Below are 20,765 nucleotides of genomic sequence, written 5' to 3'. Positions count from 1 at the left end.
GGCACGGTTCCAGAAAAGTTGGTGGGGTCAGGGATTTAAAAAACACGCCCAGCTGGTAGCAGACCATTGTGTGGTCTGCCAGAAAAATAATTCTGGAACCATTACGGTAATGCACCAACTGAAGCCCCCGGCCCCTGTCGAACCATTTCAGCATCTGCAGGTTGATTATATATCTCTTCGTCCATGCCAAGGATACACTAACATTCTTGTCATGGTCAACAGATTCTCTAGATGGGTAGAAGCTGTCCCAACTAAAAGAGCCACAGCCAATCACACTGCAAAGGTCTTGTGTAAGGATTACATTCCCCGATGGGGAGTCCCGAGTAGCATTGACTCAGATCAGGGAACCCACTTCACAGGTGCTGTCTGCCAAGAAATCTGTAGGTTACTGAACATTACGTGGGATTTACACTGTCCTTATCACCCACAATCATCAGGACAAGTAGAGCGAATGAATCGAACTCTGAAACAACAGCTTGCCAAATATCAATAAGAAGGAACACCATGGCCCCAGGCACTACCAATAGTGCTATGTAGCATTAGGGCAACCCCAAACAGAACTACAGGTTTAAGCCCATTTGAAATTATAACAGGAAGACCCATGTCGCTGTCAGGAACTATCGATTTACGGAAAGCTGATGTTCACTTAATGAGTGACACTTTGTTATCAAACTGTCAGAACCTAACCAATGCTATTAATTCTGTTTCCCGACAGGTATCGGCAGCTTGGGGTAATCCACCCAAAGGAGGACACGACACAATCCCGGGAGTCTGGGTGTATGTGAAAAAGTTGCATAAGGAACCTTTGGGTGCCAAATGGGAGGGACCTTACCAAGTGTTATTGACCACCCAGGCAGCTGTTAAAGTCCAAGGAAAGAAAGCCTGGATCCACGCCTCACATGTTAAACGAGCACCCGTAACTGAAGCTGAAATCTGATAAGGACAATTACTTTTTGCCAAAATGTATAAATTTACTGTACTACTGACTGTAGGTATTCTAGGCATTCGCCTACTTCTTACTAGCCGACCTTCTGCACCAAACGGAAATAGTAGAGTACCCAGGGAATTACATGTAAATACTTTTTTATATATGTCATACATTTATGCCAAACAAGGTAACATTTCCAGTTGTTGGGCATGTGGCCACAAGACCTACCCTTGGCTGCCCCAGAATTGGACGGGATCCTGCTATTTAGCCTATATTGTGCCATAAATGTATCATATAAAGTCACTGTCGGAACATCTACACTGACCTAAGAGAGCTATTACAGAAACATAGAGGTTCTTTGCCATTCTAATCCCCAGGTATAGGACCGCCAAACTGGCAAGTGAATCCATTAACATGACATCCGTTGTGGAACGGGTAGCCAATGATACTTCAGAGGCCCTAGTTAAAATCAATGCAGAAATGGTAGCAATCCGCACAGTAGCCCTACATAATAGACTGGCCCTTGACATCCTGGCTGTAAAAGGAGGTACTTGCGCCCTACTTGGAACTGAGTGTTGCACATATATCCTAGATAGCGCCGAAGAAATTACCCACTTAGCGGAGCATATCCAAAAGGAGGTAGAAAAACTTAAGCAACCCCGATCATTCACTTTGTGGAGCGGGGCCACTGAATGGCTAGGTTCAATAGGAACTTCATTGGTGGAGGTTTAATTCTATTCGTTGTAATTATTTTACTTTTATATTGTTTGTTTATGTTGATTAAATGTTGTTGCAACCAGGCGGCTGTAGCTGCTGTCCCGCAGGTGAGACACCTTGCAGGTCCCAGCAGACTGTCTGTACGTGGCACAGGGGTATGTTATGCTTAAGGGAAGATTGTTTACTGGTTGAATTAAGATATTGATTTGGATTAATTGGAATGAGATTAATTAACCTACTAAAACCAGACTTCCATTGTGGCCACGATGGAATTCGGGATGGTTTGTGTGGAAGCTACTAGTCTGGACATGTGGCGAAACACATCAACAAATTTTAGAAGGAAACTCTATTAACATATTTGAAATTATTTTGTAGAATGTTTAACCAGTGATACCTGATGTTTTATGATTCAGTTTGTGAAAGAATCAAAGGGGGGATTGATAGAGAATTCAAGCAGGCTGCAAAGTTGAGAAAACACAGACCCCAGTCACAGACCCCTGCCTACGTGAGAACCAGCACATTGCATTGAGCTATAACTCACGCTTGTCATTTCAGGACTTTGGGCAGGGAGCCAATTATGGGCTAACAACACAGACTGTTGGATCAATTGAGCCAATAAGGTCAAAGGGGGCGAGCTCACAATTGTAAATTGATCCAGGATAAGTACAGCCATTTTTTGCCATGTGTTTCAGAAGGACAAAGGGTTGGCCATCAGCCAGCAGTTTGTAGCAGCTACCAGAATAAAGTTAAATTAAACAACAACCGGAATTCGCATCTCATTGAGAATTAAGAGATCTACTAGTAAAAAAATCATGTGCTTTACGGGAGCTGGTCCAGTGTCCCAGTGGAAATGCAGGAAGAGATAAAGTCATACCAGTGGCACAAAGATGAAATGTCTATACAGGCAGACTGCCTTCTGTGGGGCAATCGGGTAGTGGTCCCCAAGAAGGGCAGAGATACTTTCATCAGTGACCTTCACAGTACCCACCCAGGCATCGTAATGATGAAAGCGATAGCCAAATTCCACGTGTGGTGGCCCGGTATCGATGCGGACTTAAGAGTCCTGTGTGCACAGATGTAACACATGCTCGCAGTTAAGCAATGTACCCAGGGAGGCGCCACTAAGTTTATGGTCTTGGCCCTCCAAACCGCGGTCCAGGGTCCATGTCGACTATGCAGGCCCGTTTTTGGGTAAAATGTTCCTTGTGGTTGTAGATGCGTACTCCAAATGAATTGAATGTGAGATAATGTCAGCAAGCATGTCCGCTGCCACCACTGAAAGCCTGCGGGCCATGTTTGCCATGCACGGACTATCTGATGTCCTTATGAGCGACAACGGGCCTTGTTTTACCAGTGCCGAGTTGAAAGAGTTCATGACCTGCAACGGGATCAAACATGTTACATCTGCCCCGTTCAAACCAGCATCCAATGGTCAGGCAGAGAGAGCAGTGAAAACTATCAAGCAGGGCTTAAAGAAGGTAACTGAAGCGGACTCACCTATCCCGAGTTCTGCTTAGCTACCGCACTAGACCCCACTGGCTCGCTGGGATTCCACCTGCTGAACTGCTCATGAAAAGGGCACTTAAGACAAGGCTCTCGTTAGTTCACCCTGATCTACATGAACAGGTAGAGAGCAGGCAGCTTCAATAAAGTATGTATCATGATAGCGCAAATATGTCACACGAAATTGAAATCAATGATCCTGTAATTGTATTGAATTATGGACAAGGTCCCAAGTGGCTTCCCGGCACTATTGTGGCCAAAGAGGGGGGCATGGTGTTTCAGGTCAGACTTTCAAATGGACTCATTCACTGGATCAATCAAACTCAGATTCATGGACTATCCTGAGCAACCCACTTTGGAGCCTACCTTCTTTGACCCCCCAACATACACAACAGTGGTAACTGACACCACAGTTGGTCACAAAGCAGAACCCATCATCCGCAGCAGCCCAGCAGGACTCACCACAACAGGCAGCCCAGCAAGGCCAGCTGCACAGCAGCCCAGCGAGGGCCCAACAAACGATTCACCAAAACCACCATTTGCACCGAGACGATCAACCAGGGAAAGAAAGCCCCCAGATCGACTCACCTGGTAAATAGTTACACTACTGACTTTGGGGGGGAGGGGGGAGTATTGTTATGTATATAAACTTGTATATACCTTGTACAGCCACCAGGGGGCTCGTTCCCTGGAGTCCCAAGGGATCCCACAATGCCTTGGGAGCACAGGTACTTAAGAAGGTCTCACTGGGTGGAGAGGTACTCTGGAGACCTGCAATAAAAGACTAAGGTCACATTTTACTTTGAGCTCACAGTATCCAGTCACTCTTTATTCATATATAACAAACTGCACATTGTTATATGGTGTCCGCAAAGCCACGTGTGTGCAGTCGATGGCGCCCTGCACCAGGGGAAGCCACTATCCTGGCAAAGCCACATGCGTGCTTGTCCTGCTTCTCTCTGTTCAGAGAGAAGACAACATAGTCCCTTCTCCTGGTGTAGAGAGCCTCAGTGACCTCTTGGATGCAGTGAATTGTGAGGCGAAGAAATAGAGGGCCACCTTGACCTTGACTGCCACTTGGAAAGCTGTGTTCGCCCTGTTCTCAGGATGCAAGAGGTTGGCGTGTTCTGTGACCACCTCCTTGGTGAAGCATAGTCTCCTAATACACTGCTCCTCACTTAAGTGGATATAAGAGAAGTGCTCTTGGAAGACCCTAGGTCAGCAAGGCCTCCTGTTGAGAGCCCTCCTGGCCCTCCTCCTCCTCCTCCCTCTGCGGACATTTTATCCTCATCTTCGCAGCCACCACTCCCTCTCCCGAAGATACTCGAGCATGAGGGGCACTGCCAGTAGAGACCCCGTGACCGAGAAGTGTTGTAAGCAGAAGCCTTTAAATAGGAATGACAATGTTCTCCACTAGCAACAACACTCCCTGTTACCTTTGAACCTTGAAAGAAGTTAATAAAGCTGCCGGAGTTGCACAGAGCCAGTCAAACTGAACAAGCAGGTCAGCTGCAAATAGTTGCTGATGATCCCTTTAAATACCACTGCTGGAGCCTCCTTCCTGCTTGCCAATGCTAGCTCAGCTTGTCGTACTTGGGGCATGCCGTTAAGTTGAGCGGTGAACTCCAAACTCACAGATTTGGCGTCAGATGAGCATTGCACTCACTGATGTTATGATCTTCATCATCTACATATCCTTACTGATCACTGACATCCAAAAATGGTGGCTGCTGCGGGACCAGCAGGTGGAAGAGCGGCAGCCGCTCTTTCGCCCCAATCTGGTGGTAATGGGTGGTGATAAACCCCTGAATTTCTAGGCCAAAGAATGTGCTAGAAATGCTCTAACAACACTGGCCTTAGGTCAGTCATTTACTGGTGTCCTGTCAGTCGTGGCTGAGTTGGTAACATCCTCGCCTCTGAGTCAGAAGGTTATGGGTTCAGATCCACTCCATGAGACTTGAACACAAAAATCTAAGCTGACACTCCAGTGCAGTACTAAGTAAATGCTGCACTGTCGGAATTATCTTCTATTGGATTGGACGTTAAACTGAGGCCCCGCCTGTCTGCTCTCTCAGGTAGATGTAAACGATCCGATGGCATTATTTCGAAGAAGAGCAGGGGAGTTATTCCTGGTATTCTGGCCAATATTTATCCCTCAATCAACATCACTAAAATTGATTTTCTGGTCATTAGCACATTGCTGTTTGTGGGACCTTGCTGTGTGCAAATTGGCTGCCACATTTCTTACATTACAACAGTGACTACACTTCAAAAAGTACTTCATTGGCTGTCAAACACTTTGGGATATTCAGTGGTCATGAAAGGTGCTATATTAATGCAAGTTTTTTTTTTGACCTCTGTATAAAGCCTTACCAAACTGTAAGAAAGGTTTCAATCTACAAAGTCATTTAGTGAATACTTGAAGGAAGAAAACAAAACTATCAACAACAATGGGCTGAATCTTCCGGGGTTATAGCAGGCGAGATCAGTGGCGGGTCGGGTGGGAAAATTATTATTTTTGAAAGTGCGTTGGGAATCTGCTCTCGTGTCATCTTGCTCTCGTGCCTTTCCCCCAGGCGCATCTGTCATTGTGGAGTCGACCCGACTGGCAGTGGTGGGGGATCCAACTGAGATGATTATAAGATAGTTTACAGGCACTTAAGGGCCTTTTTACACTTACTTTTTAAATTTACCTGCATGGCCACGGGATTCACGCTGCTCAGGAAGGTATGTCTGTCAACCTGAGGCGGGGTTTTCGTGGCCATTGCTCCAGCTGATTACTTGACAGCATGAAAAACAAACCAAAATAAAAACATGTTGATTCCATCAGCTAACAGATTGAAGAAGATTCTCTTTGTATTAGGCGAAGTGTGAAATATTAGATGAGATAAACATAGTGAGACAGGCAGCTTTGAAAGTGGATAAATCCCCAGGACTGGATGAAATGTATCCCAGGCTGTTAAGAGAAGCAAAAGAGGAAATAGCAGAGGCTCTGACTATCATTTTCCAATCCTCTCTGGTTACAGGTGTGGTGCCAGAGTACTGGAGGACTGCTGATGTTGTGCCTTTGTTTAAAAAGGGAGAAAGGAATAGACCGAATAATTACAGGCCAGTCATCCTCAGTAGTGGGAAAATTATTGGAAAATATCTTGAGGGACAGGATAAATCTTCATTTGGAAACATATGGATAAATCAAGGGCAGTCAACGTGGATTTGTTAAGGGAAGGTCGTGTGTGACTAACTTGACTGAATTTTTCGAGGAGGTAACCAGGAGGGTCGATGAGGGCAATGCGTATGATGTGGTGTATATGGATTTTAGCAAAGCTTTTGATAAGGTCCCACATGGCAGACTGGTCACAAAGGATAACTAAAAAAATAGAGAGGGAAGATAGATTGAGATTAAACTAGCAAGAAATATAAAAACAGATAGTAATTATTGTGTATGCAAACACTCTCTAGTAATGACTCTACGAGGTAAGGTTGTAGCAATTGAACTGTAGTGACCGTAGTCCTTTATTGCAGCTCCTAGAATGAGGACACCAAGAGGTGAACTCCCTTTTATACTTGGTTACCTGCAGTGTACAGGTGATCCTTAGGTCTCCAGCAGCAGCACCCTCTGGTGTACAGGTATGGTGTATACAGGGTGAAGGTACATTCAGTGGTCTAGTGTTACAGTATATATATTAACATGCATTACATAACAGTAAGAGTTTCTATAGGTGTATATGTAAGGAAGAGAGTAGCTAAAGTAAATATTGGTCCCGTAGAGGATGCGACTGGGGAATTAATAATGGGAAACAGGGAAATGGCAGAGACTTTGAACAAATATTTTGTATCGGTTTCACGGTAGAAGACACTAAAAACATCCCAATAATGGATAATCAAGGTGCTATAGGGAGGAACTTAAAACAATCACTATCACTAAAGAAAAAGTACTCGGTAAAATAATGGGACTAAAGATGGACAGGTCCACTGGACCTGATGGCTTGCATCCTAGGGTCTTACAAGAAGTGCCTGCAGAGATAGTGGTGCATTGGTTGTAATCTACCAAATTCCTTGGATTCTGGTGAGGTCCCAGTGGATTGGAAAACTTTATTTAAAAAAGGAGGCAGACAGAAAGCCAGAAACTATAGACCAGTTAGCCTAACATCTATCGTCGGGAAAATACTGGAGTCCATTATTAAGGAAGCAGTAGCAGGACATTTGGGAAAGCATAATGCAGTCAAGCAGAGTTAGCATGGTTTTATGAAAGGGAAATCATGTTTGACAAATTTGCTGGAGTTCTTTGAGGATGTAGCAAGCAGAGTGGATAAGGGGGAACCAGTGGATGTGGTGTATTTGGATTTCCAGAAGGCATTCGATAAGGTGCCACATAAAAGGTCACTGCACAAGATAAAAGTTCACGGGGTTGGGGGTAATATATTAGTATGGATAAAGGATTGACTAACTAACAGAAAACAGAGTCGGGATAAATGGGTAATTTTCTGGTTGGCAAAAGGTAACTATTGGGGTGCTCGGGCCCCAACTATTTACAATCTATATTAATGACTTGGATGAAGGGGCCAAGTGTAATGTAGCCAAGTTTGCTGATGATACAAAGATGGGTGGGAAAGCAAGTTGTGAAGAGGACACATAAAATTTGCAAAAGGATATAGACAGGCTAAGTGAGTGGCAAACATTTGGCAGATGGAGTATAATGTGGAAAAGTGTGAGGTTATCCATTTTGGCAGGGAAAATAAAAAAGCAAATTATTGTTTAAATGGACAAAAATTACAAAATACTGCAGCACAGAGGGACCTGGGGCCCTTGTGCATGAATCACAAAAAGTTAGTATGCAAGTAATCAGGAAAGCAAATGGAATGTTGGCCTTTATTGCAAAGAAGATGGAGTATAAAAGCAGAGAAGTCCTGCTACAACTGTACAGGGTATTGGTGAGGCCACACCGAGAGTACCGCGTACAGTTTTTTGGTCTCCTTATTTAAGAAGAGATATATTTGCATTGGAGGCAGTTCAGAGAAGGTTCACTAGGTTGATTACTGAGATGAAGGGGTTGACTTATGAAGAAAGGTTGAGTAGGTTGGGTCTATACTCATTAGAGTTTAGAAGAATGAGAGGTAATCTTATTGAAACATGTAAGATACTGAGGGGGCTCGACAAGGTAGATGCAGAGAGGATGTTTCCCCTCGTGGGGGAATCTAGAACTAGGGGCCATAGTTTCAGAATAAGGGGTCGCCCGTTTAAAACTGAGATGAGGAGGAATTTCTTCTTTCAGAGGGTTGTAAATCTGTGGAATTCTCTGCCGCAGAGAGGAGGCTGGGTCATTGAATATATGTAAGGTGGAGATAGACAGATTTTGGAGCAAAAAGGGACTGAAGAGTTATGGGGAGCGGGCAGGGAAGTAGAGCTGAGCCCAAGATCAGATCAGCCATGATCTTATTGAATGGCAGAGCAGGCTCGAGGGGCTAAATTCCCTACTCCTGCTCCTATTTCTTATGCTCTTATGAAAGTAAAAGCACATGGGATCCAGGGAAAGTGGTAAGTTTGATCCAAAATTGGCTGAGGCTAGAAGCAAAAGGGTAATGGTTGATGGGTGTTTGTGACTAGAGAACTCTGCAGGGCTCAGTGCTGGGTGCATTGCTTTATGTGGTATATATCAATGATTTGGACTTGAATGTTGGTGGTATGAATCAAAAGTTTGCAGATTACACAAAAATAGGCTGTGTGGTTGATAATGAAGAAGAAAGCTGTAGATTGCAGGAAGATATCAATGTACTGGTCAGGTGGGCAGAAAAGTGACAAATAGAATTCAATCCGGATAAGTGTGAGGTAATGCATTTGGGGAGGTCTAACAAGGCAAGTGAGTACACATTGAATGGTATGACACTGAAAAGGGACCTTGGAGTGCAGGTCCAGAGATCCCTGAAGGTAGCAGGCCAGGTAGATAAGGTGGCTAAGAAGGCATATGGAATACTTACCTTTATTCATGGAGGCATGGAATACAAAAGCAAGGACGTTATGCTTGAACTGTATAAAACATTGGTTAGGCCGCAGCTGGAGAACTGTGTGCAGTTCTGGTCACCACATTATAGGAAAAATGTGATTGCACTGGAAAGGGTGCAGAGGAGATTTACAAGAATGTTGCCTAGACTGGAGAATTTTGGCTATGAGGAAAGATTGGAAATGCTGGGTCTGTTTTCTTTGGAACAGAGGAGGCTGAGAGGAGAGTTGATTGAGGTGTATAAAATTATGAGGGGCACTATGCTAAATGAGGAGGGAGCAGTGAATAGTCTTAAGGAGTCCTGTGCACAGTAGCAGACAACAGGGTGATTTAAGTGGGTTTGCATGGTTGTTCTACACATCCAGCCAAAATGGATGGTAAACAAAGAATGACCAGAAAATAAATATACCTGGTGACATCACTTTGTACAAGCATACGATATGCAGTAGGCGGAGAACAGAAGGTCGTTATTGGATACTTGGATAAAACCTAGGAAAAGAACATTTAAAAATTATCACCCAAAGCCTTTAGTAATAATAAAACAGTTGCAGAACATCAGTTTTCAAAGAACAGTGCACCTCATCAGGATTGCTCAGGATACCATAAATAACCAATCCAATTATCCTGGTCTGTATACATTGGCCAGTCTCTGTAAGTTCACAGACGCCTGCAGGGGGGAGATGTTAAGGGATTTCTTCATTGAGGGCATTAATCATGCCAGGATTTTCAGGAAGCTCATAGAGACCAAGGACTTGACTTTAGAAGGGGATGGTGTTGATAGCTCAGACATTCATGGCAGGGGAAGAGGAGACCAAGCTAATTTACGCGCGCAGCCCTGGTCCCAACGTGGCGATGGACCAGGGAGCTAACATGGTGAACGTGGCTCGGGACCCCACAGGCAGGCAAGGGCATTTCGAAACCGCCCAGGCAGCAACAGACTCTAGGGTGGGCCCGCAACAGGGACAATGGAAAGGGGATCGGCAATTCACGCCATCATGAGGAACAATGTGTCCCGCGATGGAACCATTAACACGCACCCACAGGCTGAGAAACAACCAAATGGGCAATCAGAGAGGAATGCCTGGTAACAGTCCTTTTGTTAACAACAATCTCAGCTCATACTGGAGGTGCGGGGGTAGACATACTGCGAAAAGCTGCAGGTTTCAGCAATATACCTGGAGGATTTTTAACGTCAGTGGACACTTGGCCAGGATGTGCAAAAAGGCTGTAGCGAGGCTAATCTGCGAGACAGAGGAACCAGACGAGGGGTCTGCAATGCAGGATGATGCCTGGGGAAAAACCATAGATGCTGAAGTTCAGCAGGTTCATGTGGCTGACGACAACAGCTCATACACTAAAACGTCACCCATGATGATGAAAGTTTTATTGAATGTCATCCCGGTGCGCATGGAGCTGGATACGGGAGCTAGCCAGTCACTTATGAGCGCCCAACAATTTGAGAGACCATGGCCACACAGAGCTAGCAGGCCCAAACTGGAACGCATTGAAATGCAGCTACAGACGTACACCAAAGAGATCATTGCAGTGCGAGGCAGTGCAAACTTGGTGGTAACACATAATGGATCATAACACAGAACCGGCTGCCACTCTGGATCGTCCCGGGAATGGCCCCGCGCTTTTGGGGAGGAGTTGGCTAGCCGAGATGAATTGGAAATGGGGGGATGTGCACGCCATTTCATCTGTGGAGCGAAGTTCATACTCACAGGCCCTACAAAAATTCGGGTCACTGTTTCAAGCCAGTGTTGGAATGTTCAAGGGCACTAAATTAGTGATATGCATCACTCTGTACACCAGACCAGTGCACCACAAAGCCAGAGCGGTGCCGTATATGATGCATGAGAAAATTGAAAGTGAATTGGACAGGCTGCTCAGAGAGGGCATAATTTCGGCTTTTGAATTCAGCGACTGGGCAAGTCCCATCGTTCCTGTCCTTAAAGCAGGTGGCTCGGTCAGGATTTGTGGCGACTTCTGTGGGAACGGTGGTAATGATGTAATTAGAGCACGCACCGCCTGGTCCCCGCCCTGGAAGCGACATTGCCCTCAAATAGTCGATCGACCGCTTGTCAGTGACCCCGATAGCTTCGTGCGGCAGGAACAGAGAGACAGACTATTATCTGAATGGTGACAGATTAGGAAAAGGGGAAGTGCAACGAGACCTGGGTGTCATGGTACGTCAGTCATTGAAGGTTGGCATGCAGGTACAGCAGGTGGTTAAGAAAGCAAATGGCATGTTGGCCTTCATAGCGAGGGGATTTGAGTACAGAGGCAGGGAAGTGTGACTACAGTTGTACAGGGCCTTGGTGAGGCCACACCTGGAGTATTGTGTACAGTTTTGGTCTCCTAACTTGAGGAAGGACATTCTTGCTATTGAGGGAGTGCAGCGAAGGTTCACCAGACTGATTCCCGGGATGGCGGGACTGACATATCAAGAAAGACCGGATCAACTGGGCTTGTATTCACTGGAGTTCAGAAGAATGAGAGGGGATCTCATAGAAACGTTTAAAATTCTGATGGGTTCAGACAGGTTAGATGCAGGAAGAATGTTCCCAATGTTGGGGAAGTCCAGAACCAGGGGTCACAGTCTAAGGATAAGGGGTAAGCCATTTAGGACCGAGATGAGGAGAAACTTCTTCACCCAGAGAGTGGTGAACCTGTAGAATTCTCTACCACAGGAAGTTGTTGAGGCCAATTCACTAAATATATTCAAAAAGGAGTTAGATGTAGTCCTTACTACTAGGGGGATCAAGGGGTATGGCGAGAAAGCAGGAATGGGGTACTGAAGTTGCATGTTCAGCCATGAACTCATTGAATGGCGGTGCAGGCTCGAAGGGCCGAATGGCCTACTCCTGCACCTATTTTCTATGTTTCTATGTTTTACAAAGCCACCATCAACCGAGTGTCACTGCAAGACCAATACCCGCTCCCGAGAGCGGAGGACCTTTTTGCCACGCTGGCAGGTGGCAAGCTGTTCACGAAGCTGGACCTCACTTCGGCCTACATGACTCAGGAACTGGCTGAAGAATCCAAGCTTCTGACCACCATCACGACGCACAAGGGATTATTTATCTACAACAGGTGTCCGTTTGGCATTCATTCGGTGGCAGCTATCTTTCAGAGAAACATGGAAAGCTTGCTCAAATCCATCCCTGGAACAATCGTATTCCAAGACGACATCCTTATAACGGGTCGAGACACCGAGGAACACCTCCACAACCTGGAGGAGGTGCTATGCCGACTGGACCGGGTAGGCTTGCGGCTGAAAAAGGCCAAGTGTGTGTCTTTGGCCCCAGAGGTCGAGTTTTTGGGCAGGAGGGTTGCTGCAGACGGGATCCGGCCCACTGAATCAAAAACGGAGGCGATCCGCCTGGCGCCCAGATCCGGCAACACGTCAGAGTTGCGATCATTCCTGGGACTTTTGAACTATTTCGGGAACTTTCTGCTGAACTTAAGCACATTGTTGGAGCCGTTACATATGCTCCTGCGTAAAGGTTGTGAATGGCTTTGGGGGGACTGTCAAGAGCGGGCTTTCAATAAGGCGAGAAACTTGCTATGTTCTAACAAACTGTTGGCTTTGTATGACCCTTATAAAAAACTGGTTTTAACGTGCGATGCATCATCCTACAGGGTTGGGTGTGTGTTGCAGCAGGGTAATGATGACGGCCGACTCCAACCGGTGGCTTATGCCTCCAGGTCACTCTCCCGGGCAGAGCGTGGATACGGCATGGTCGAAAAGGAAGCACTCGCTTGTGTTTACGGTGTGAAAAAGATGCACCAGTACCTTTTCGGTAGACGGTTCGAGCTAGAAACGGACCAGAAACCGTTAACATCCCTGTTGTCCGACAGCAAGGCTGTCAATGCCAATGCATCAGCTCGCATATAGCGATGGGCTCTCACGCTGGCTGCATATGACTACACCATACGGCACCGGCCAGGCACCGAAAATTGCGCTGACGCGCTCAGCAGGCTCCCACTGGCCACCACCGAGGGGACGTTGGAGCAGAGCACTGAGATGGTCATGGCCGTTGAGGCTTTTGACACCGGAGGCTCCCCCATCACAGCCCGCCAGATCAAACTCTGGACCAACAGAGACCCCCTCCTATCCATGATAAAGAAATGTGTTCTGACTGGGGATTGGGTGCCCGCACACAGGGCGTGCCCCGAGGAGGTCAGACTGTTTCAGAGACGGATGGATGAGCTCTCCATCCAAGCCGACTGCCTGCTATGGGGCAGCTGGGTAGTCATGCCCCAGAAAGGAAGGGAAGCGTTCATCAGGGAACTCCACAGCGAGCACCCTGGCATCGTATTAATGAAGGCCATTGCCTGATCACATGTATGGTGGCCGGCGATTGACTCAGATCTGGAACACTGGGTTCGCAGGTGCACGACATGTGTGCAGCTGGGCAATGCCCCCAGGGAGGCCCCACTCAGCCCGTGGCCCTGGCCCACCAGGCCATGGTCACGTATTCACGTAGACTATGTGGGCCCGCTCATGGGGAAAATGGTCCTGATCGTTGTCGATGCATACTCGAAATGGATCGAGTGCATCATATTAAACTTGTGCACGACATCCATCACCGTGGAGAGTCTGCATACGGTTTTCGCGACCCACGGCTTGCCGGACATCCTGGTCAGTGACAATGGCCCGTGTTTCACCAGCCATGAATTCCAGTTTATGTTGGGCAATGGTATCAAACACGTCCGGACAGCGCCGTTCAAGCCGGCTGCCAATGGCCAGGCGGAACGTGCGGTCCAAGTCATAAAACAGGGCATGCTACGCATCCAAGGACCCTCCCTTCAGTACCGCCTATCGCGCCTCCTGCTGGCCTACAGGTCCCGCCCGCACTCGCTCACGGGAGTCCCGCTAGCGGAAAAACTCATGAAATGCAAGCTCAAAACGCGGCTGTCCCTCATTCACCCAGCCCTGGCAGACATTGTTGAGGGTAAGCGCCAGTCCCAAACCGAGTTCCATGATCGAAACTCAAGGGGGAGGTGTATAGAAATGGATGACCCGGTATTTGTTCTTAACCATGCTTTGGGACCCAAGTGGCTTGAGGGCACAGTAATTGGCAAAGAAGGGAATAGGGTCATAGTGGTCAGACTAAACAATGGGCAGATATGCCACAAACACTTGGATCAAGTAAAGAAAAGGTTCAGCATAGACACGGTGGAACCTAAAGAAGAGCATGAGATGCCACCCACACCACTGCCAGTGGACGAGCAACAAGGACAGTTCACAGCATGCACAGTCCCTGCGGCCAGCCCGGACAGGCCGGAATCACCTCAAGTGACAGAGATGCATGCCAAGGCTCAGCCACCAGAGCCACAACTGCGGTGCTCCACAAGAGAGCGTCGACCACCTGAAAGACTTAATCTTTGACACAAAAAGATGTAAGGGGGGAGGTGATGTCATGTATGTAACCATCATGCAACGGTAATCTTCATGTAACTAACCTTCATGCAACTCCTGTACACTGTACTTATACCCTAGAAATGCACACCCTGACTACAGGGGGTGAACTTATGGGAGACACTCCTCACCTGGGTTTCCAACTGTAAAAGGGGAGGTCCCACCCACGGTCAGCACTCCTTGGTCCTGGGAATAAAGGTTAAGGTCACGTAGTGACTGTGTCTGCAGTACATGCCTCGTGTGAATTTGTAGTAAGGTACAGGGACACCACACTATGGACATCAGAGGACCCCAATTAACACATATTTAATGAGGCTCCCGCCTGAGCCCAATTTCCAATTTATGAGAAATAAGACAGAGGTTCTCTGGAGCAGTGACCACAGTCGTGTTGATAGAATAGAGACAAGAAAAGTAACAATGAAGAGAGAAATTCTCCAGATCAGAAAAAAAGAGAGGAGATAGTGAGGCAGAGTGTTATAACGACATCATAGTCTTGAGTGAGAAAACAAAATGTGGCCCATCAAGTACACTGCATCCAGAGTGCACAAGGGTAACTTTCCCTTTGGCCATCGATGGAAAACTGTACGGTTGTGGATTTTCCGCCAGTAATACACTCTGGTGGTCAATCCGTAACCGCCAGTTTTACACCCAAAGTGAAAATGATTCCCAAAATATAATTATTCTATCATAGCCTACCCCCGAAGAGGCGATAGGTATTGGTAGGATTTGTTAGGGACATAAAGTAATTGTGGTCATGAAGACCAGCATTCACAATGAAAAGCAGAATAAAAAGCACCAATGTGTGTATATTTGTACTGTTGTGTCTCTGTAATGCATGCACTCCCATGTTTTGCCACCAGGGAGTTCATCCCCTGAAGTCCCAAGGGATCCAGCATCCCTTGGGAGCACTGTATATAAGCCGGCCCCTAAGGCCTGTTCCTCACTCTAGAGTGTCTCTAGAGGGCCTGATGGACTGCATCCCAGAGTACTTAAGGAGGTGGCCTTGGAAATAGTGGATGCGTTGACAGTCATTTTCCAACATTCCATTGACTCTGGATCAGTTCCTATGGAGTGGAGGGTAGCCAATGTAACCCCACTTTTTAAAAAAGGAGGGAGAGAGAAAACAGGGAATTATAGACCGGTCAGCCTGACATCGGTAGTGGGTAAAATGATGGAATCAATTATTAAGGATGTCATAGCAGTGCATTTGGAAAGAGGTGACATGATAGGTCCAAGTCAGCATGGATTTGTGAAAGGGAAATCATGCTTGACAAATCTTCTGGAATTTTTTGAGGATGTTTCCAGTAGAGTGGATAAGGGAGAACCAGTTGATGTGGTATATTTGGACTTTCAGAAGGCGTTCGACAAGGTCCCACACAAGAGATTGATGTGCAAAGTTAGAGCACATGGGATTGGGGGTAGTGTACTGACATGGATTGAGAACTGGTTGTCAGACAGGAAGCAAAGAGTAGGAGTAAATGGGGACTTTTCAGAATGGCAGGCAGTGACTAGTGGGGTACCGCAAGGTTCTGTGCTGGGGCCCCAGCTGTTTACACTGTACATTAATGATTTAGATGAGGGGATTAAATGTAGTATCTCCAAATTTGCGGATGACACTAAGTTGGGTGGCAGTGTGAGCTGCGAGGAGGATGCTGTGAGGCTGCAGAGCGACTTGGATAGGTTAGGTGAGTGGGCAAATGCATGGCAGATGAAGTATAATGTGGATAAATGTGAGGTTATCCACTTTGGTGGTAAAAACAGAGAGACAGACTATTATCTGAATGGTGACAGATTAGGAAAAGGGGAGGTGCAAAGAGACCTGGGTGTCATGGTACATCAGTCATTGAAGGTTGGCATGCAGGTGCAGCAGGCGGTTAAGAAAGCAAATGGCATGTTGGCCTTCATAGCAAGGGGATTTGAGTACAGGGGCAGGGAGGTGTTGCTACAGTTGTACAGGGCATTGGTGAGGCCACACCTGGAGTATTGTGTACAGTTTTGGTCTCCTAACCTGAGGAAGGACATTCTTGCTATTGAGGGAGTGCAGCGAAGGTTCACCAGACTGATTCCCGGGATGGCGGGACTGACCTATCAAGAAAGACTGGATCAACTGGGCTTGTATTCACTGGAGTTCAGAAGAATGAGAGGGGACCTCATAGAAACATATAAAATTCTGACGGGGTTAGACAGGTTAGATGCAGGAAGAATGTTCCCAATGTTGGGGAAGTCCAGAACCAGAGGTCACAGTCTAAGGATAAGGAGTAAGCCATTTAGGACCGAGATGCGGAGGAACTTCTTCACCCAGAGAGTGGTGAACCTGTGGAATTCTCTACCACAGAAAGTTGTTGAGGCCAATTCACTAAATATATTCAAAAAGGAGTTAGATGAGGTCCTTACTGCTAGGGGGATCAAGGGGTATGGCGAGAAAGCAGGAATGGGGTACTGAAGTTGAATGTTCAGCCATGAACTCATTGAATGGCGGTGCAGGCTAGAAGGGCCGAATGGCCTACTCCTGCACCTATTTTCTATGTTTCTATGTTTCTATGTTATTGAAGACTGAGGCCACTGTTACTTTAACCTCCCTGTGTACAGCCTCATCTGTGTTAGGAACACAATAAATGGTGACGAGAATATGAATCCAACGCAAAGATGCAGCAAACTGTGGGCATCCTGGAGAAGTTCTCGGAGGGTGAGGACTGGGAAGCCTATGTTGGCTAGACCAGTACTTTGTAGCTAACGAGCTGGACGGAGAAGGAAGCGCTGCAAAAAGGAGAGCGGTCCTCCTCACAGTCTGCAGGGCACCGACCTACAGCCTCATGAAGAATTTTCTGGTTCCGGTGAAACCCACAGATAAGTTGTATGAGGAGCTGTGTACACTGGTTCGGGAACATCTTAGCCCGAGGGAGAGCGTGCTGATGGCAAGGTATCGGTTCTACATGTGCCAACGATCTGAAGGTCAGGAAGTGGCGAGCTGCGTTGCCGAGCTAAGGCAACTTGCAGGACAATGTGAGTTTGATGGCTACCTGGAGAAAATGCTCAGAGACTTTTTTGTACTGGGCATTGGCCACAAGACCATCTTATGAAAACTTTTGACTGTAGAGACACCGACCCTCAGTAGGGCCATTGCGATAGCACAGGCGTTTATGTCCACCAGTGATAACACCAAACAAATCTCTCAGCACACAAGTGCTAGTAATGTTCATAAATTAACTGGAACTGTGTTTGCGAGCAGAAATGTACAGGGCAGAAACCAGAAATCTGCAACTGCCAGCAGGCCTCAGGTGACCCAGATGACTCAAGAGTCCCCAACAAAGGATGAATGCAAGGCAATTCACACCTTGTTAGCGTTGTGGAGGCTTCCATTCAGCCTATTCATGTCACTTCAAAGGGTATGTTGGCAAGAGCTGTGGAACAATGGGGCACCTCCAACGGGCTTGCAAACGAGCTGCAAGCTCTGCAAAACCTGCTGACCACCACGTGGCAGAGGAAGATCGGTCCATGGTGGATCAAAGCAATTTCGAGCCTCAGAGAGGAGGCAGATACTGAAGTATAATGGGTGCACACATTTTCGACGAAATGTCCACCTATAATGCTGAATGTATAATTGAATGGCTTACCCGTAGCCATGGAACTGGACACTGGCGCTAGCCAATCCATCATGAGTAAAAAGATGTTTGAGAGACTGTGGTGCAACAAGGCATTTAGACCAGCCCTGAGCCCCATCCATACGAAACTGAGAACGTACACGAAAGAGCTTATCACTGTCCTGGGTAGCGCCATGGTCAAGGTCACCTACGAGGGCACGGTGCACGAACTGCCACTCTGGATTGTCCCGGGCGATGGCCTCACACTGCTTGGAAGGAGCTGGCTGGGCAAAATCCGCTGGAACTGGGATGACATCCGACTGTTGTCACATGTCGATGAGGCCTCACGTACCCAGATTCTTAACAAATTTCCTTCCCTTTTTGAGCCAGGCATTGGAAACTTTTCCGGGGCAAAGGTGCGGATCCACTTGGTCCCAGAGGCACGACCCATTCACCATAAGGCGCGAGCGGTACCTCACATGATGAGGGAGAGATTGGAAATCGAGCTGGACAGGCTGCAACGCGAGGGCATCATCTCCCCGGTGGAATTCAGCGAGTGGGCCAGCCCAATTGTTGCAGTACTCAAAAGTGATGGCACGGTCAGGATTTGCGGCGCTTATAAAGTAACTATTGATGGTTTCTCACTACAGGACCAATACCCGCTACCTAAGGCAGATGACCTATTTGCGACGCTGGCAGGAGGCAAGACGTTCACCAAGCTCGACCTGACTTCGGCCTTCATGACGCAGGAGCTGGAGGAGTCTTCGAAGGGCCTCACCTGCATCAACACGCACAAGGGACTGTTCATCTACAACAGATGCACGTTTGGAATTTGGTCGGCTGCAGCGATCTTCCAGAAAGCCTACTCAAGTCGGTACCACACATGGTGGTCTTTCAGGGCGACATATTGGTCACGGGTCGGGACACCGTTGAGCACCTACAAAACCTGGAGGAGGTCCTCCAGCAACTGGATCGTGCAGGGCTGGTGCTGAAGAAGTCGAACTGCGTCTTCATGGCAACAGAAGTGGAGATTTTGGGGAGAAAGATCGCGGCGGATGGCATTCGGCCCACAGACGCCAAGACAGAGGCTATCAGGAACGCGCCCAAGCCACAGAATGTCACGGAGCTGCGGTCATTCCTGGGACTCCTCAACTATTTTGGTAACTTCCTACCGGGGTTAAGTACCCTTTTAGAACCCTTACATGTGTTATTGCGCAAAGGTGAGAACTGGATATGGGGAAAAAAACCAAATAATTGCTTTTGAGAAAGCCAGAAACATTTTATGCTCCAACAAGTTGCTTGTATTGTATAACCCGTGTAAAAGACTTGTGCTTGCATATGACGCATCGTCGTACGGAGTCGGGTGTGTATTACAACAAGTTAACGTTGCGGGGAAGTTGCAACCTGTCGCCAATGCTTCCAGGAGCTTGTCTAAGGCCGAGAGGGCCGACAGCATGATTGAGAAAGAGGCATTAGCGTGTGTGTTCGGGGTAAAGAAAATGCATCAATACCTGTTTGGCCTCAAATTTGAGCTGGAAACCAATCACAAGCCCCTCACATCCCTGTTCGCTGAAAACAAGGGGATAAATACTAATGCCTCAGCCCGCATACAAAGGTGGGCACTTGCGCTATCAGCGTATAACTATACCATCCGCCACAGGCCAGGCACCAAGAACTGTGCGGATGCTTTCAGTCGGCTACCATTGCCCACCACGGGGGTGGAAATGGCGCAGCCTGCAAACTTGTTGATAGTGGTGCAGCCCGCAGACTTGTTGATGGTCATGGAAGCGTTTGAAAATGATAAATCACCTGTCACGGCCCGCCAGATTAGGACTTGGACCAGCCAAGATCCTCTGCTGTCCCTAGTAAAAAACTGTGTACTGCATGGGAGCTGGGCCAGCATCCCTGTTGAAATGCAAGAGCCAATTAAGCCATTCCAGCGGCGAAAGGACGAGTTGTCCATTCAGGCAGACTGCCTGTTGTGGGGTAACCGCATAGTGCTACCCAAAAAGGGCAGGGAGACGTTCATCTCGGATCTCCACAGCACACACCCGGGTATAGTAATGATAAAGCGATAGCTAGATCCCACATGTGGTGGCCCGGTATCGACTCTGACTTAGAGTCCTGTGTACGGCATTGCAGCGTATGTGCTCAGTTGAGCAATGCGCCCAGAGAGGCACCACTAAGTTTGTGGTCCTGGCCCTCCAGACTATGGTCGAAGATCCATGTCAACTATGCGGGCCTGTTTCTCGGTAAAATGTTCCTGGTGGTGGTGGATGTTTTTTCAAATGGATTGAATGTGAAATAATGTCGGGAAGCACCGCCACCACCACCATTGAAAGCCTGAGAGCCATGTTTGCCACCCACGGCCTGCCTGACATACTGGTCAGTGACAACGGGCCATGTTTCACCGGTGCCGAATTTAAAGAATTCATGACCCGCAATGGGATCAAACATGTCATCTCGGCCCCGTTTAAACCAGCCTCCAATGGGCAGGCAGAGCGGGCAGTACAAACCATCAAACAGAGCCTTAAACGAGTCACAGAAGGCTCACTCCAAACCCGCCTGTCCCAAGTACTGCTCAGCTACGGCACAAGACCCCACTCGCTC

General features: G+C 47.5%; 1 protein-coding gene across 5 annotated transcripts in view; it reads right to left on the bottom strand.

Moving 5' to 3' along the window:
• The window catches only part of LOC139281118 (acyl-coenzyme A synthetase ACSM3, mitochondrial-like), a 152,610-nt gene that overhangs the window by 83,281 nt on the left and 48,564 nt on the right, over positions 1-20,765 (bottom strand). For all 5 annotated transcript variants that reach the window (XR_011596821.1, XR_011596823.1, XR_011596822.1 and 2 more), the window contains one exon: positions 9,556-9,635. Coding sequence is in view for 1 of the 5 variants with exons in the window: in XM_070901083.1 (XP_070757184.1) it covers positions 9,556-9,635 (80 nt within the window). In the remaining 4 variants the exon portion in view is untranslated. The remainder of the gene's footprint in view (positions 1-9,555; positions 9,636-20,765) is intronic.

This window comes from Pristiophorus japonicus, chromosome 15 (assembly GCF_044704955.1).
Source record: "Pristiophorus japonicus isolate sPriJap1 chromosome 15, sPriJap1.hap1, whole genome shotgun sequence".
Lineage (NCBI taxonomy): Eukaryota > Metazoa > Chordata > Chondrichthyes > Pristiophoridae > Pristiophorus > Pristiophorus japonicus.
This window is presented reverse-complemented; position numbering and strand designations above follow the sequence as displayed.